Below are 19,000 nucleotides of genomic sequence, written 5' to 3' on the forward strand. Positions count from 1 at the left end.
TAATAGATACATTAACCAATATATGGAGAGCCATTCTTTAATCCTCTGTCCAAAATCTGTTGGATTTTGGGTTATTTAGCATAGAATGAAAGCATGTTGGCAACTCAAAGGGAAAAATGTAAAAAACACAAATGTAGTGAGCTTTGTGTGTGCATGTATATGTATAAAAATATATGTTTTGATGTGTAGTTATATATATAAAGTCTGCAGTAGCAAAGCCTGGTAGTGCTGGAGACTTCCCAATCAGAGCTGACTTTTCATGACTCCTTCCCAATCCAGTAAATTTACCCAGTCTGCAAAGCTGGCTTTCATGGAGGGCTGGAATTCTGCAAATGTTGATGAGTTTTTCTCTCATCTTGATAACCAGAATTAAACTTCGCATCTGGATGATGAGATTTCTGTATTATTTTCTTTTCCCCCTCAGTTTGTGCTCCATAATGGGCTAAATGAATTCCAATATTTAGATTCTTCTTTGATTTTTCCCTGATTTATATGGTAAATAGAAAGCAGCTGTCTGTTTAACCATCTAACTCTTGAAACTCCTAGGCCCCTCGAGCGTCATCTGGAAGTAATGTAGCTTGTAAAACAAAGCTAAGAAGAAAAAGCAATGTTTGTTTTATGTGGGATGAATGACTTCAGTTGGGGTCCCTCTAATTCGGCCATTATGGGGGTTATTAAAAAGCAGTATTACAAAAGTGGTTTCAACGAAAAAGAAATTTGGGGGGGGGTGGGAGCTTATATCTTGTTATTACATTTGATTATATTCAAACCTCCAAGTACTTCATAAATAGTCCTTCGTTTGAGTTTCCCCAAGGGAGAACCAGCCCAGTCTCCCCCCTGTACATCAAGAGATGTAAAAAGGTTCCCTTGCATCATTTACTTCCTAGGAAAAAAATGCCTGTTATAATTAAGAGCTCCATATTTATCTTAGAAACTTGAAATTGCTAAAGAGTAGGTAAAATCAGGTGCATGAATGGCAGTATTTGCTGTCTTTTAAACATAATGGAACAGATCTAGAATCTATTAATGTTCTAGATTCAGTTACATGCAGAGAAGTTAATTTTTAATCCAGTATGAAAAAAACAAGTATTTTATTCACTAATGATGTGAACAATTTGGCCTTTAAATAAATGTTGTGATGTTTAGGGGATTAGAAGGAGATGATCTGTAAGCCTTTCCAGCCCAAATCATTCTAGGATTATATGATTCTATGAATCATAGAGCCATTTGGAGTGTAAAAGACCTCTAGGTTCATCAGGTCCTATAATATTTTCTGTGCTTGCATATCTAATATGAGTTATCCTGCAGCTCTGTCTGATTTTTTTAATTATCTAAAGAGCAGTTTAAGGCAGAGCTCTGCCATCACGTAGAAGTGTTCTCCTATAAACGTGTGCTATCACGAAGAAATGGGAAGTCTTCCCCACAATTATCTGATGACTCCAGAAATGATGCAGAAATGAAATTAAACCTACTTCCAAATAAACTGGTCAGCTGTAAGAGTTAGTGTGATGCAATTAACATTGTTCAGCTGGTAGTCTGTTAAGTACTGCTCGGTGGTAACTGCTAAGAACTCACAAAATATGTAGAACTGGATACACTGCTGGCAGAATGGGAAACTTTTGCCAAATTAAATCAAGATTGCTAACTGAGATATGTCCATATTTGTCAAATACTGGAGTGAGGAAAAAAAACTAAGGTAGTTCTTGGTTTTTGGTTTTTATGTTTTGTTTTTTTTTTTGTCATAATCTTTCTTTAAAATTCAGAAACCACCTATTTACCACCCAAAGCACTGCCTAGGTCTCTTCAGTGTTTTTATTGTCTCTATTTTCTTCCATTTCAAAATGGCATCAGGAAACCCAGTAAGATTTTTTTTTAATAGCTTAGTCATGCATCATTAGTAGTCTAAAAAACTTCATTTTTGTGTGTGAATTTTTAGTTTCTCATGTTGTCTAGAGGAATAAACTTAAAATATGATTATACAAGATAATTTTTATTAGGGTGTTGTTTAATGAAAGCATATGGTAAAGCAATATAGTACTGGGTGGGTTTTGAATAGTATGTGGCTTCTAGCTGTTCAAGTTGCACTTAATAGGAGAGTCACCTTGTTTTGCAGTATAACACCTTCCTTTTGATTACTCTGACTTGATGGCTGATGAAGTAACGTTTTCAATATCAGGTTATTCTTGGGTTTGCCTGTCTCCAGTATTGAGCAGAGGGCCTAAAAATACTTTTTCTAAATATTAGTCATACCCTCCTTCAGATGAATTATATTTTATAGAATATTACTCCTACCTAATCCCCCTATTTTTATATCACCAAAAAATAGCTATTTCAGAATAGACTGAAATAACCAACCTAACCCAAATCTAAAGCAAGCTTTTCTATTGAGTAATAGCTGAATTCTGCAGTTCTGTCTGAATTCTTAATCAGTTCTTTCCTTTAAATGAATTGAAACTTTCATAAGAAAATGCTGCATAAATTATCCTTAAACAGAAGAACTATCCAAAAATCCTGTGAAAAAAGATGTTGGTGAAGTTCAGTCTCTTTAAACTTCTGTGTATTACTATGAAGTACTAATAGTTATTTACAGCTGGCTTTTGCATTATTATGTCTTTACAAATACATTGCTTGTGATTGAAAGATTTTTACATTACATATATTGAAGAACATCAAGATGATGTTCCTCAATAGGATGTTGGTCTTTCATCACCCAGGACTTCCACAAAAGTGCCATTGGTGTCTGGTATTTGTGTTAGACAGATGGTTTTAAGCTTTATTTCACTTAGAAATTCTCATTATTTTGGCAAATAGGGATGAAAATTCATTTGGTGTGAAAGAACATTTACTGTGGCAGTAGCATCTTATAATCATCTGATTGAAGATCTTTCATTCTTCAGGTTTATGAGAAAGGAAAACAAATAAGTGGAAGAACACCTGCTAAATTTCAAAACCCCTTGTTCTGCTTGTTAGAAACATTTGAAATAAACCAAACATGATAATAATTTTTTACTTTTTCATCTTTAATAGTTGTAGAGCTTTAGGACATTGTCATTGTTTTGCAGTAATGGGTATAAATTATGGCATTTGTTCAAAATCTGCATCAAACCCCATGTTTTTTGAGAAGACTGCTTAAATGAGTGTTCTTAAAAGAAAAGATTATTAAACTGAAGAAATTGTAAGAGCTTGTCTTATAAAAGGATGAGATCTTGGGGTTCCTTTGCACCTCCGTAAGTTAAACAGGAGAACTTTGTATGCTGATTTTTCTCCTGCACAGCTAATTGGGTTGCATTTGAGAGAACTGGAAGCCTGGGAATGCTGGTATTTTAGAAGGGTCTTAGGTATAGCTGTAGATAGAAAATTTGATACATTATTAAGATAAAGCCCTCATAGGCCTCTCTATAAAACTGTTTATTACTGCCATGTTAACCAACATTTGTTTTATTTACACTAATGGCAAATATTGGAGTGTTTGGATGAAAAAAAGAGCAGTACTGATCCCCAAAGCACCCTTCTTTGATGATTTGGTCATTAGATGCTTTTCCTGCTGTCTCTTTCACATGAGTGGTTTGTTCAGGGTTTCTCAGAAACCAATTATTCACCTGGATGGTTCATCTTGGTCAGACGTCCACAGACAAACAGAACAATCTAATGCAGTAGCTCTCCAAAGAGTAGGATTTATTTTTATAACAGCAATCTATTTCAACAATGCATTAAAACAATTTTCTGGTGTTCCTAACGCAAGGTTTTGATTGAAAAATGTAGTGCTTAAAAACCATAAGTATGTGACCATATGTTATAAACATCCCAGTAATTGTTTTTTTAAACATGCAGCCGTATAAAGTAGAGGAAATGGACGAGGAAGAAAGTATGTACCAAACCTTTTAGGCTGTTTGGTACTAAATATCTAACTGGAATTGGAATTTCTGTGTGCTGCTTTTTCTCTGTGAGATATTGGCGGAACATGTTGTACCTTCCATTTCCAATTTCTCCTCTTCATATTTTACAGGGACATTTACAGACTAACCAGTGGCATTTTTGTATGTTTTTAGTTGTTTTAAAAAAAGCCATCCACTACTACCAAAGGGTACTAAGAAGTTATTTAAAAAGTAACCAAACATAGATCTTTAGACTCCTTCATTGCAGATATCTGTGATTTGGCACTGGAAAGACAAAGAAAATAATAGAAATTAGGGTGAACCAAGACCCAATGATTTTGAGAAACATACTATAAGAGGAAGATAGTGTGCTTCACATTGGATAAAATAATGGAAGAAGTTATTCACCTGTGGAGATGCTGCTCAAATGTGTCTGAACTAAAGCATCCACACCTCAAATGCTGGGGACAGCTCTGGGCCCTCAGGACAAGAGAGACCCTGAGGGGCTGGAGCGTGTCCAGGGCAGGGAACAGAGCTGGGAAGGGGCTGGAGCCCCAGGAGAGGCTGAGGGAGCTGGGCAGGGGCTGAGCCTGGAGCAAAGGAGGCTCAGGGGGGCCCCTGTGGCTCTGCACAGCTCCTGACAGGAGGGCACAGCCGGGGGGTCGGGCTGTGCTCCAGGGAACAGGGACAGGAGGAGAGGGAACGGCCTCAGGCTGGGCATGGGGAGGCTCAGGGTGGATATTGGGAAAATTCTTCATGGAAAGGCTTGACCAGCCCCGGCAGAGCTGCTCAGTGCAGTGGTGGAGTCTCCACCCCTGGCGGGATTTAAAAGCCATGTGAATGTGGCACCTGGGGACTTGGGTCAGTGGTGGCCTTGGCAGTGCTGGGGGAATGGTTGGACTCCATCTTGGTGGGCTTTTCCAACCTAAACGGTTCTGTAATTCTATAAAATCTTGAAACAGGACCATTTTCTACTTCTGCAGAGCCACATTTATGACACGTTGTGTCCATGTTACTGAAGCAAGTTAATCTCATCAGTTTACAATTTATCTTCTCGGAGAGGTCTTGTGCCCCCTGAGCAGCATTTCGCAGTGTCATGCTGAGGGCAATTCTCCCACTGGTGGCTGTTGTTAATATTACCTGTAATGTTACACAACTGCTGCTGATTGGCAGTGTGGGTGGCCAGGAGACTGAATGATGGGATGAAGGCAAGGAGAGTATTTTAAAGGGAATGAGTCAACCATATTAAAAGACAGTCTTGGTAAGAAGTGAATAAGAAAAAGTCTTGGATACGAAAAATTATTAATATAGACAGAAATCCAAAACCAAAATTGGATTTTGAAAAAGGATAGGCTCCTCTCTGCTGCTCATATGAAGTATCACAAAGGAGGTTTATTGGAGCAAAATAAGCCACTTACTGAAAACCGATTTCCTCATCACCTGGCCTGAAAACAGCATTAAAGAAATGTAGAAGGGAGAATTTACATTTTGTTTATCCCCATTGGCAAGAGTGGATTCTTGTTCTCTGTGAAATACCTTCCTGAAAAACCTCTCAAAATTTAGAGAATATATTTACAAGAAACAGAAATTTATAAGAGTCTGTTGCTCATTTTTATTGAATTGTATGGACACTCTAATGTTTTTCACAGGTGTAATTGAAAAGATAAACTTTTCATTCCCTTTCATGTAATCAGCTATTTCTCCTATTTTTCTCATTTCTTTGTTGATTAGGAACTAAGTGATATGCTAAGTCAGGTTTTAAAATAGGAATTCTTCCACAGAATTGGTTAATTATGGAAACAGTAACCCAGACTTTGCACAAAAAGTAGCAATTCTTAACAATCTCTGAGTAAGAGTCGCAGAACTAGGGGTGTTCAGCCTGGGGAAGAGAAGGCTCTGGGGAGACAAGCCTCTAATCCATTGCCGTTGTTTAATCCTCCTGTATTTGTTATCCCCAGCACTTTTGGGAGATGTCTGATTGCCTTCACTTCTCTGAAACAAAGTTGATACACGTAAGATACCTTTTTTTTTTTCTCCATTTGCCCTTCAGATATGTTACTGGAATGTGGTGGAGCTCTTCCAGAGCTGCTCTTGTTCATATTCAGGCTGGAGCCCAAGCTGGGTGAGCTGTGGCCCACTACTGAACGACATATTCTCTAAAAACATTGTGTTCCAATGCATTTTTGTGTTGCTATCAAGCTGGCACAGTGTGTACAGAGCCTGTTCCACTCCAGCATTTATGTGTTTGTTAACCCAAACCCTTGACCTCAAAGATAATGTTGGCTAATAACAAAAAACAGCCGTCCTGTTCTAGAGAAAATAAGATGTATTGTTACATTGCAGGTTCAATTTGCTTTATTCACTGCAATAGGACTCATTATCTGAAGTATATCTGTTCTCTCCAGATAAACTGTGGAGAAAATGGATGTTGCAGTTCCCAAAGGCAGGTCTTTTATCTACTCACCAGCAGATAATTTGTGGCACTCACAGAGAAATAAGATGCTTACTCAATGCAGCCAAAAAAAGTTATCTGAACAAATAATGACAAGTTTTCCCATTCCAGTACTAATCTACTAGATTTTGATAAATTGAGTCAATAGGAAGAGTCATGTTACATTCCCATGGGAAAAAGCTTTGTGGAATTTTTCTGATATGTAAAATTATTTTTCTGCAATATATTAGTCATCTTAATGTGTGGTAAGTTAATTAAAGTTTGTCAGAAAACTTAGTGTAAATTATAGGTAACCAGTTATAATCACAAACAGGATTTTGGTGAGGAAGAGTTGAGGGACTCTGGGATGGATGTACAACATACCCAGGTACTTCACTGTCTTTCAGCAGTAATCTCTCATCTTCTCCCTGTCTGTCACTGCTGAGCTTTATGAACCAGGTTACACAAAATTAACTTTGGTCCCAAAATAGACAAGGCTTCATAAATATTTCAGGAAATTTTATTTAGTTGGATAATGCAGTGTTTACATATTTCCATCAAGAGCATTTTGCCTCAAAATTTGAGAAAATACCATCTGTTGCTCATAGTTCATTTTGGAACAAGTTCCTCTGTACATAGACTTCTGCAATTATTTTCTGTGAGTTTTGGGTTTTCCACATTTCAGTTAAAGGTTTGTTTTTTTGGCATTCAGGCTGCAGCTGCTCTGTGCTTCCAGAACATTTAGCAGCACAGTGGTCAGCAACTTCTGTGTTTATCAGAACTGATGCAGTGTCTTTGTGACCAAATGTATTTCAAAAATAAGATGGAATGTAGTAAAAAGAGATTTAATCTAAAAGATACCCCATTTATTTGGTTTGTTTGCTGTCCGCCCTCAGAAGGCTGTTTCTCATCTCCTTACAATTTCCATTTTATTCAGCTCAAGAGAGCAGTTCTTGAAATTTGTTCATTAAGGTTTTTTTGGGCCCAGGTTAATATAATAAATGATACTTTTACTGGCAGTGACTAGTTTTGAAGAATTGGAAAGGTAAGAGGAAAACAAAACCACTTTCTTACATTTTCTAATCTTAGAAGAACTTATCTCCTTTATACTGAAAACCACTTCAAAGCTCAATAATGTGATTTTTCTGAAAGGTTTCACATATCTTTGTTAAGCTATTCCCTTTAATTTTCAAAATATTTAACACCACTGAAAGAATGAATATAGCACATGTGCTGAGTGGTGTCATAAAGAATTACTTCTTTAACCATGCTGCTATCTTCTAATGTATCATAAGAAATAAAAGCATTTTCCATGATTAATCTTCAGCTCTGGTATAAGATGATGGCTGTAAAGCAGCTTATTCCTGCTCACAGGAGTTTGGGCATCTTGTGCCATAATCCCTTGTCAGCTGTCTGCTACCTAGGACCTGACATTTTCTATCAAGCACTGCTGCTCTTTACTGCTGAACCATCATATAAACTTTCCTGTGTGCACACTGTAACCTTCTGCATGAACAGCAACAGGTTAAATCAACCTTTTTTATAATTACTGTTTTTAGACATGCCTAACACTGTCAACAGGGTTTTTTTTTCTGTTCTGTGGTGCTTTTCTATTGTTGTCTTACCCATTTTAGTGTCCCTTTGCAGTGATTTTTGGTGTTTGAGCAGAGCAGGAGTCTTGCTCTGTGGCAGCAGGGGCAGGGTGTGGCTTTAGCAGTAACACCATTCCCTTGCCTCCTTGGCATTTCTCAAATTGTAATGATGGATATGTCTGCTCTGCAAACCCCTTCTGACTTTCTTATGCCTCCCACAGAAATTTCAATAGCAATTTTCATCCCAAGGGCAGGAATACAGAATCTTTTGGCTGCTGAGTAGAGAGAAGCACTGACTTTTCCCACTGACATCCTGTGCATCATCAAGACCGGAAAATCTTCTGCTTGGATAATATGGAAATTATGGAAACTCCATTCAGTCTCTGTTTGTATTGAGTACTTGGATTACACAGTCTTGTGTGTGAAGTTTTTTCTCTTAGATAGGGTCAGAATTGTTCAGATTGGTACTTTCAGTGGGAGAGAACTGTTCCGAGACATTGATGGTTTTGCTGCTGTGTCATAGCAGAGATGCTGAACCATGGCATCTGATCAGTGAGGAACCATATGAGAACTTAGGAATTCAGATTCTGTGAAGTTGACAGCTTTAGATAGGGATCAGTATATATTCAGTCTGTTTTGGTACCTTCTCAATTAAAATTGCTTAGACACTGAAGGTTGGTCTACAAGACCATAGAATTGTAGGATCCATTTGCTTTGGAAAAACCCTTTCAAGTCTGGGTTGGAAAAGTCATTGAGTCCAACCATTCCCCCAGCCTGCCAAGGCTACCTCTGACCCATGTCCCCAAGTGCCACATCCACATGGCTTTTAAATCCCTCCAGGGGTGGGGACTCCAATCTGGGCAGCTGTGCCAGGGCTGGACAGCCCTTTTATGAAAGAAATTTTCCCTACTGTCAAACTTGAACTTCCAGCCCTGGCCCAGCCTGAGGCCGTTCCCTCTCCTCCTGTCCCTGTTCCCTGGAGCACAGCCCGGCCCCCCTGGCTGTCCCCTCCTGTCAGGAGCTGTGCAGAGCCACAAGGGCCCCCCTGAGCCTCCTTTGCTCCAGGTTCAGCCCCTTCCCAGCTCCCTCAGCCTCTCCTGGGGCTCCAGCCCCTTCCCAGCTCCGTTCCCTGCCCTGGACATGCTCCAGCCCCTCCATGTCCCTGTTGTCCTGAGGAGCCCAGACTCACTCCAGGATTGGTGTAACCTGTAATTACTGAGTGATTTTCTCGAGTGACAGCAGGTGGTTCACAGGAAACATGCTAATAGTTTTATATGTACTTTTGCAGACAGTGTTACCATTGTTACTGCTAAGCATAATATCAAGGATGAAGAAAATATTTGATAATATAGTCAGGGATTATGCTGGGGTGAGGGTACTGGTGGATAACTGCAACTGTAGTGTATTGTATGTAGTAAAGTTTGGGAGGTGTGAAGGAAAAACATTAAGAAAACTGTTGGGTTTTAACAGCTTATTGGTGGGGTTTTTCTGGCCATTTGCAAGATGTGATGTTTTGCCTTCTTCTTCATGATAAAAACATGGGTTTCTGTACTTCAATTAACATCACATAGGATAAAAAGAATTAAAGCCCATTCCAAAGAAGCATTAAAATATGGTAAGGGTGCTTAAATCTGGAGTTAACTATGAAGTCAAACACAAAACCAAATGCCTGTATTAGCAACTGTATCTTCATAGTAAATTGTTAAATTTGCTCCTTTTTGGAGAACCACTCACTTGCTTCAAAAAGGATCATCAGAAATCATCCCTAAGATACACGTTAAGGTCTACAGATTTCATTAGGTACTGTTTACATTGTTATTAATACTACTGTTAGGTTTAATGCATAAATTGGAAACTTTGTCTTATATGAGACCTGCATTGCTCCTGATGGGATCCTACAAAGTGGAAAAGTACTTTTTACAAGAGAATGGAATGACAGGACAAGAGTAAATGTCTTCCACTGCCAGAGGGCAGGGACAGATGGGATATTGGGAAGGAATTGCTGGCTGGGAGGGTGGGCAGGCCCTGGCCCAGGGTGCCCAGAGCAGCTGTGGCTGCCCCTGTATCCCTGGGAGTGTCCACAGCCAGGCTGAACAGGGCTTGGAGCAGCCTGGGACAGTGGAAGGTGTTCCTGCCCATGGCAGAGGGGATGGAACAAGGTGGTGGTCTCTCTCCCTCCCAACCCAAACCATCCTTTGATGGTTATCATTCAGTGATAATTGTCAAGGTTTCAGTTCTTGCAGCACTTACTGCTGTGTAATTTCTCCAATCAGTTTTACTGGTGACATTTTGCAGCTAAGCTGAATGTATAGGGCTGAAATCAGAAACTTTTTCACTTGAGGAATGTCTTTAAAGTTCTCGAATTCTCCTCAAGGTAGATTGGTTCTCTTAATTAAAGCCTGTATCATGATGATCTATTTTACCTTTGTATGGTGGAGTTGGGGTTGTGTATGGGACTTGTTCTTTCTTGTTCTACCAGTCAAACTAAACAAAATCTTCCCATACCTTTAGGGAATACTGCTAAGTTTCATGGAGAAATGGAGAAATCTTCATTTCCTTTCAACAGCAAGAAAACCTCATTAGTATTTCAAGCATTGTATGACTAAATGAAAATTCACAGTTTTAGTTTTCTTAGTAGTAATGTTGTCATCTTCTAGTAGCAGCTGCTTCACAGGTTTTGTGGGATCTTAGACAATGATTGGGTTCAGTTTTACTAAATACTGTTTGTATTCTGTTGTCATTGTTGATGTGGTTTGGAAATACTGTCTTTGAGTGTTAGAGTTCCCAGCTGGTGACTTCCAGGTATTTTGGGCATTGTGGTGGATCACCTTATGCTGAAGCTTCTTGGTGGGCTTAGACCAACCTTTGAAGCTTGACCCTGGGTAGAGATGTCTTCCAGAGTAATTTGCCTTTTCTAAGCTAGTTTGGGTGAAAATCAGGTTATTTGATTTGATTCATAGGAGGCTTGGACCAATCTGGTCTAGTGAAAGGTTTCCCTGCCAATAAACCTTCCAAACCAAACCATTTTGGGTTTCTGTGATTCTGGGAATTGCAAAATCCTCAGTAAACAGGTAAAAAGGACACAGGGCTATGAGAATTAAGCACCACCAAGAATCAGTAAAGCACTTAAGGAATATGGGCAGTTTTATAGTAATTTTTGATTGATTCTGGAGACTGACTTTGAAGGAAGTGGAGGATAAGTTAAAATATTTCGAAGTAAAGTGGTGTAGGATTGGAATTTCAAACACAGGAAGGGCATGGATGGAAAAAGAGATGAAAGTGATGGGGTGAGCAGGAGATGAGCAGTGGGTTAGCTGTAGGTCAGCTGGATAATAAACACAGTATGGTGAAGTCATGTAAGAAGTACCAGTGAAGCAGCTGCACCTTCCCTGGGTTATATTTGTGTCCTCAGAAATGGCTCAGTATTTCCTGGGCCAGTGCAAGTTGGGAAAGCAGGGTTTTGGAGCAGGAAAAGCAGTTGGGCTTGCTGCCTTGGCAGGTGTCCTGTGGTGTATTTTCCTTTGGAGCAGACTGCTCCTGGGCCTGTTTCTCTGGGACAGGACACACACTATGGCATTTCCTCCTTGTCATGGGCTGTGGTGGGTGTTGGCATTGGGATATGGGCTGGAAACGCCGTGTTCCTTGTGGGAAGTGTGCTCCCACACAGGCTGGCTCAGCGTGGCTGAAAACCTGCACTCTCAGCTTGCCAGTTGCTCGGGAAGGAGAGGAGGAATGTCAGGATGGACAGTTTATTTATCAAAGTGTCTGGCAACAAACAGCTCTGCTGTGTGACAGCAGTGCTTTCATTTCTAAGCAGTGATCAGAGATGGCAGGGTTAATACTTGAGGTTATAATCACCATAGGCCCTGCATTTTTTCACCTAGTACCTACTTTACCAAAAGTTGTCTAAGCTTGACATAGAACAGCCAAAGAGTATTGCCAGTAAAAGAGATAAAGATAAGATTCTGGTCACCAAAGGCTTGGCTTTGAAGTTGCTTTGCTCACTGAGGATAAGAACAGCTTTCTTGTGAGCTTCCTTCATTCCTCTCTGTTCTTCCACTCCTTTGGCAGAGCAAGTTTATTTTGTTGAAGGTTTTATTTTCTGCTGAAAGTGCAGGAAATTCAGACAGCTCTCTTGGAAGCTCCCCAAAGCTAATACAAACAAGATACATATGCTTCTCTTAAACTAACTAAAAATAAAGTAAATTATTTGAAAATATTTAACTATAGATATTCCTCAATAAAGAGAAAGGGAAATTTGTATCATTACAATTGCGGATGCTGATAAATTATGTTATCAAGGTGAAATTCCCTGTAGCATCTATTGTCTATTCCTCACAAAAGATTGAGGGGTACCACCCTGAAATCTGGAATATCTGCATTACAGACACAAGTAGTAACTACTGTATGTCCAAAAGCATAATTCATTGAAGTATTCTTTAGCATGTACAAAGCAAGATGAAAGAAAAATGTAATGTAAAATGAACTGAAACTATCTGTTCAGCTATACTTTGTGTTCATGCAGCTTATGGATCTGGAACAGTTTACCAAATTTTTCCTGTTGGTTTCTCCCTGGTAAAAAAAAATCACAGAACTTGTCTCTTTGGGGTTAATTTGGCATTCTTAGTCCTTTTGATATCTGTTAATTGTGCAGTGTATGTATGGTTTTCTTTTTTTTCATTGCTGACAAAATTGCCTTTATAGTCATATCTGCGTCATGAAGGAAGTAGTTGTTTATGACTATAATTTTTTATAATTTATGTTCACAAATTGTTGAATCTCACTGAAAATATTACAGATGAAGAGCTATAGTGAGTCATCATGGACAGGGGCTCAGCATGGAGAACAGCCATAATTAGAGTTGGCTGCGCAGCCTCCACCCTCACCTTTTCTCTATTCCTACATCTATATGAGGCCTTCAGCCTCAGCTGTGAAGATGATGGGCAGTCCCACAGTGTGGATGCAGCAACACGGACATGGTGCAGTCCTTCCTGACATTCCAGGGCCTCCAGGGGCTCCAGCAGAGCTGCCCAGGGACTGGGGACAAGGCCTGCAGGGACAGCACCCAGGCAATGGCTCCCACTGCCAGAGGGCAGGCACAGCTTTTGGGCTCTTGGCAATTAGGAATTGCTGGCTGGGAGGGTGGGCAGGCCCTGGCCCAGGGTGCCCAGAGCAGCTGTGGCTGCCCCTGGATCCCTGGCAGTGTCCCAGGCCAGGCTGGATGGGGCTTGGAGCAGCCTGGGACAGTGGGAGGTGTCCCTGCCCATGTCAGGGATTGGAACAAGATGGCTTTAAAGTCCCTCCCAACCCAAACCATCCTGGGATTTTCTGAGCTGCAAAGAGAGGCAAAGGGAGCTGATGTCCTTCAGGGGTCACTCAGACCTAGCAGGGAGAGTGGTGAGTCTGAGATGGTTTTCCTTCTGTGAATTGTGGAGTTCCTGGGAAGGAAACTATTGCATCATGTCCAGCTGTTTTAAGTAGCTACTTCACAGCTTTTGCACACTGTGTGCACTCCCGGCTCCGCTGGAGAGGGACCAGCAGTGTTGGTCAGAATGAGCTAAAGCCACCAAGCTTTGACACAAAGCAACTTGCACTTTTGAAAATTCAAATGTCAAAGCATTTTATTACTGGCAGCAATTTCCACTCACTAAAAGCCATTCATTGTCATAAGCAGTTAAGTTCAGAATTGTGTTAGGACATGTTTTTTTTGTCAGCCTGCATTTCCATCAAGTATCTCTTTTGCAATTACATGTGACATTTCCACTTTATTTCATCAGGTTTCTTTGAATTAAGACTTCAGCACAATATGTTTTCTTGTTGTTTTCTTTTACCCTGTTTACATTATGCAGTTGTAGCATACTCCGTTACCAATCCCTGCTCAGGTTTTGCTTTTTTTAGGCAGATAAGCTTCTTCCTGCTTATTGTGCTAGCTATATAATTAGCAGTTATTTAGCTGGAAGTATAATTTGGCTGGAAAATTGCTGTGATGTGAATGCACAGTGAGAAATGTGGCTTTTTTTAGTACAAACAAGTGACCTGGGTGTCTGTACCCATTGTCATATGGTGCATAACACCATTAACATGGATCTTGCCACAAAGGAGAAGTTGCTCTGTTAGATCTCCAATTTTTATAAAAGTTAGAAAGTAGACCTCTTTAGGCTTGCAATTATTCATTGCTTTGGATTGGGGTTTACTGTATATCCAGATAAAAGGGAGGAAAACCAGATCATTGCATTTAAGTGAATTTCAGCTTGCTATAAAGAAATATATAATCATATCTATAATATATAGTCTGAAGCTTGTAATTGTCATGTGGACATTATACGAGACTTAAGTTTGTTCACTAATGCTTCTTAGAATCATGGACTAGAGTCCCTGAATGGTTTGGGTTGGAAGGGACCTTAGAACTGATCTTGTTCCTCCCCTGCCATGGGCAGGAACACCTTCCACTATCCCAGGGTCCCATCCAACCTGGCCTTGGACACTTCCATGGATGGAGCAACCACAGCTGCTCTGAAAACCTGTGCCAGCTGTGACTGAGTGTGCTGCATATCTTCCTGGGTTAATGATCAAAAATGCAAAATATCATTAAGAAATCTGTCACCATCCATGCTGTGCAATACCCCGGGGACCACTCTGAAAAAGGGCGGTGCTTGACTTCCAGTCAAAAATGGGCTAATCAAGGAGCTAATTTCATCATGGAAGAGAAACACATGTCCACCTTTGTTTATTGATGCCATTTCATTGCATCACAAGTCACCAAAATTCTGATTTTTCAACCAGCTATTATTTTCTATATAAACTAACTTTGGAGGAAAGAAAACAGAAAGCTGAATAATTTTGCCTCTGTTTATATTAAACAGTACAAACCACAAGGGATGGTTATGCAACACTAAGCTGAATTACACAAGACATGCCTCCCTTTATCTCCTCAGAACTGGTAACATTTTGAGAGTGGAGATTTGCATTCATTCATGATAGAACTTTTTAAATCAGTTTTTTATAGTCACAATAATTAAAATGAATTCAATGTCAAATTGAATTAAAAGGATGAGCGCTCAGAATGTTCCGTTGTGGGAACCAGGAGATGGGCACCATAAATTAAAGAGGTGTTTGGTGACACTGAGTTTTTGCATCCTCTGCTGACAGTGATTTGTTTTTTGATGGGTAAATATGTCTGTAAGGAACTAACTGTGAGCAAATGCCTGGGGTTTCATGGTTAGGCTACTTGACTTCTCTTGATATTTAAAAGCTATATACTTTCCAAGTGGTTTTACACATCAGGATGGAAGTATTTAATTCTGTGGAAGTGTTTGCCCAGGAGGATACCATGCTAATTATTAACTGTATTGCAGTAAAGAAAGCAACAATATTCCAGGATGGTCAGATCCAGGAACATCCAGCTCTGCCCATCATTTGCCTTGGCTTTGAACTTTTGTGTGTTCCTTGATAGTGTTTATCAAACTCAAATTGTTTTTCCCCAGATAATGTTCTCATTCATCGTGTTTTCCCCTGCATCCTCTCAGCTTATTTCCATTCTCTTTTTTCTGGCATGATTACTTGTTTTTTCCTTTTACCAAAAGACTACCCAGACGTGTACCTGGGCGTGGGCCTAAAAGACGTGGCTGTCTTTTAGCTGTCACTGGTTGGTTTATCCCTTGTGCATCTAGAACATGACCAAACATCTGTCTTTTTTGCTTTAAAGGGTAGAATCTTTGCAAAAAAGCATCACATTTAACTTCTCTCCTGAGAAGGAACATGAAGTGACTACCTAGAATTACCCACAGTAATGCAAGGGCTGTGCCTACATTCCCGTCCCCTTTGCAGGCATGATTTCAGTCTCACAGAGTTGGTACTGAGCTTTTAGCTTCCACTTTTCTTTTTAATGATGGTTATAATTATTTCTATGGGAATAAACCAAAAAAATAGGTGGAGGAGGACTGGTACACATCGATGTTGACAGAGGCATTATCTAAGCCCTGCTTTGTAAAGGAATATTGTAGTAATTTTAAATGTGAGTGCCACACTGAATTTGTCACTTGCAAGCAATAGGAAACTTTTAACTCCTCTTCTTTAAATGTACTGTTCAATAGATTGAAGCATGTCTACATTTCACAAATCAATATTTGACTTTTATTTTTATATAACAGCTAATCCAGTAAAAAAATTGGTCTTACAAGGATGTAAGCATCCTCTCTGCTGAGGATGATGTGTTAGTCGTTACTTGGCCACACACATTCAGCATTTCAGCTGTGTTCAGCTGCTCTGAAAGTAATACACAAGGTGATAAACTGCAACAACAAAATGTTAATATAACTTTATTTATACCTATCTTGATACTATGTCTGGATGCAGTGGGTCTGTGGCTTGATACTGATGATATAGAGCAACAAAACCACATGGCATTTTATCAGCATTTCTCCACTTTCTCATCCAAATGCTGTCCTTGGATTTATGCTTGTTTTTTCCTTTGTTTTGAAAACTTTTAAACCCTTAGGAATGAGTCAATCTCTAATTATAGGAGCAGACAGTCCTCCTGATAATGTATGTGCAATACAGGGATTCAGTGCCACATCTCTGTCTTTTATGGACATAGTTCTTCTTAAAAATTCTTTTTTGTGTATTCAGTTGTGAGTAAAAATCTTCACTATATCTCCTATTTTTCTTCATGGGGGGGGGTCCCAGATTCTGCACCTGCGATGTAGTAGCTGAAATCCAGAAGGTTGATTCTGTCCATTAGCTCTTAAAAATGTTAAATGGTTAGCAATGCTTTCTTTTTCAATTAGCTGTATGCCTGGGGTTTAAGCTGAACACACCTTTTATTAAAACCCATTTAGTTTTTGAAAAGCAGTTGTGTGGTTTGTTACCTTTCTGGTAACTGGACAGATCTCACTTGAGTCAGAATCATAATATTTCTGTGTAAGTCATCTATTCTGTATTTTAGGATAGTGTCTTGGTCACTAGCTCATCCTGCTGCACTGGGGGCAGAAGTATGCCAGTGCTCAGAGTTTTTAAAGAGTTTTTTAAAATATACCATAATACAGCATATTCTGCAGTAAATCTGATAGGCAAGCACCATTCCCCAGGTGAGTTAGGTCTGGATTTTTCTTCAGTTACCAGATGAAGCAGTTATTTCTATTTTTGTCTAATATTTTCCATTACATACCCTTGACAACACCTACCTGGGATGCTGTTTCATAGCACAATAGCTAGGTAACTACAGGCAGAGGAACCACCTGTATTTTGAAAGTAAAGATTATTTCTGTCATAGATTAATGTGATCCCATTGACAGCAATCAGCTTTGTAAGGGTTTCTGCCATCGTTAGGTACACTACAATGCTAATTTAGGTGGCAAAGTCATTAAAAAATAGGAGATACTTACATTCAGAAAAAAAAATCTGCAACCTTCACTATCAGGTATCATTGCTAAAGAAGAAATTTTACTGGAATGTGTGCACAAGATATTCCTTTATAAACAAGAACTTCAAAAAGCTTCCACTTAAATCTCCCTTTTACATGTAGAAGACAAGGGTTGGGGATAACCAGACTGTAGTGTGGGAATAATGATGGGATCTCACTTCTCCATGGTCCTCAGTGTCACAAAAGAAATGGAGCAGCAGGTTAGGGGCATGGTGCTGCCTTCTACAGGGCCATCTAGGAGAGGAATTTGGGACAAGGGATGGAGAGATTGGACAAGAGGGAATGGCTTCCCACTGCCAGAGGGCAGGTACAGATAGGATATTAGGAAGGAATCCTTGGTGTGAGGGTGAGGGCCCCTGGCACAGGTTTCCCAGTGAAGCTGTGGCTGCCCCTGGATCCCTGGAAGTGTCCAAGGCCAGGTTGGAGCAGTCTGGGATAGTGGAAGGTGTCCCTGCACATGGAAGGGGTGGAACTGGCTGAGCTTTAAAGTTTCTTCTACCAAACCAAACCCAAACTGTTCTGGGATTCTGTAAGCTACACTTCTAGGAAGAAATGCACCTTGCTTCCCATTGAAAGCAGCCAGAGCAAAGTGGTAGCAAAGAATTTTGCTCTTTTTGAGTCTAAACAGGATAATGAAAATGCCTGCGTTCTCTTCTGTCTTGGAGAGAGCGTACATCTGCCACATGACAATTCCTACAGTGCTGCTTAATAGTAGAAAATAACTATGTGCAGATTGAATGACAGCCCAAGAAAATGCTGTAAGTACTGCCTTTTTGTGAAGAATGTAAGTGCCTTGTGATAACTCAGAAAGCGAACTTTGTGGGCAGTTGGCAAAAGGAAGTGTCAGTGGTTTAATTGTTCATACCCAGCAGAAAAGCTCAAGCTGGTTTAGTATGGTTCTCATTCTTGCCAGACATGTAAAGTCTCACAGTCCAGTTTTTGATGTGATGGAGACAACCTAAATGATACAAACAAGGTAGAAGAGCCCTTTATTTACCCTATTTCAAGGTAGGACAGACAACTCTGCAGTCAGAATAACTGTATTGGAGATATCCTGATGTGGAGCTCAAGAAGGGAAATCCAGGCAGGTGGCAGGAGTTCACATGCCAGCTTGTTCAGCTTAGGAGGTCTGAGTTGTCAAATGCACTGACAAAATGAAAAGCTCTACAAGTTAATCTTAGTGTGAAGGCTTAGTGCACTACAAAAGGAGATTCCTTATTTTTGTTTGTTACAAGTGTTCTTCAATGCCAAGAAAATAATTTTAAAAAAGAGTCAAAGAAGAAAAGTCTGGTAACAGTGACAGATGTTGAAGTTCCAGTGATGTTTGATACAGTCAATTTTTCTTCTTCTTTGCTTTTTCACCCACTGTTTTTTATTTCTGTTACTTTTTCTCTCTTTTCCCTATCCCTCCTTCCTGCATAGGGGCTCAACAGAAAATGTAATAAATTAATTATATGCTGAAGTGCTTTTACTTAGAATAGGAAGGGTTGAAAAGACTGTGTTCACTTAACCGTTATGAATTTGACTGATTACAATATGGTAATGTTTTATGTCATGGCTCCTGTTGGGAGAATCAAGCTATGAGGCTGAGTACTAGTATGATGCATTTCAATTAAAATTTTGGTGATTATTGGAGAAAACAGATTCCTTTCCAGACACATGGATGCCAGATTTGCTCACC

General features: G+C 39.7%; 1 protein-coding gene across 4 annotated transcripts in view; it reads left to right on the top strand.

Annotated features, from left to right (window-relative positions):
- The window catches only part of DYM (dymeclin), a 209,141-nt gene that overhangs the window by 145,840 nt on the left and 44,301 nt on the right, over positions 1–19,000 (top strand). For 2 of the 4 annotated variants that reach the window (XM_036403343.1, XM_036403345.1), the window contains one exon: positions 5,834–5,887. The exons of the other annotated variants lie outside the window; for them this stretch is intronic. In XM_036403343.1, the coding sequence (XP_036259236.1) occupies positions 5,834–5,887 (54 nt within the window). The remainder of the gene's footprint in view (positions 1–5,833; positions 5,888–19,000) is intronic. 4 annotated transcript variants of the gene reach the window in all.

The sequence above is a fragment of the Molothrus ater genome, chromosome Z, assembly GCF_012460135.2.
Source record: "Molothrus ater isolate BHLD 08-10-18 breed brown headed cowbird chromosome Z, BPBGC_Mater_1.1, whole genome shotgun sequence".
In the NCBI taxonomy this organism is placed as follows: Eukaryota; Metazoa; Chordata; class Aves; order Passeriformes; family Icteridae; genus Molothrus; species Molothrus ater.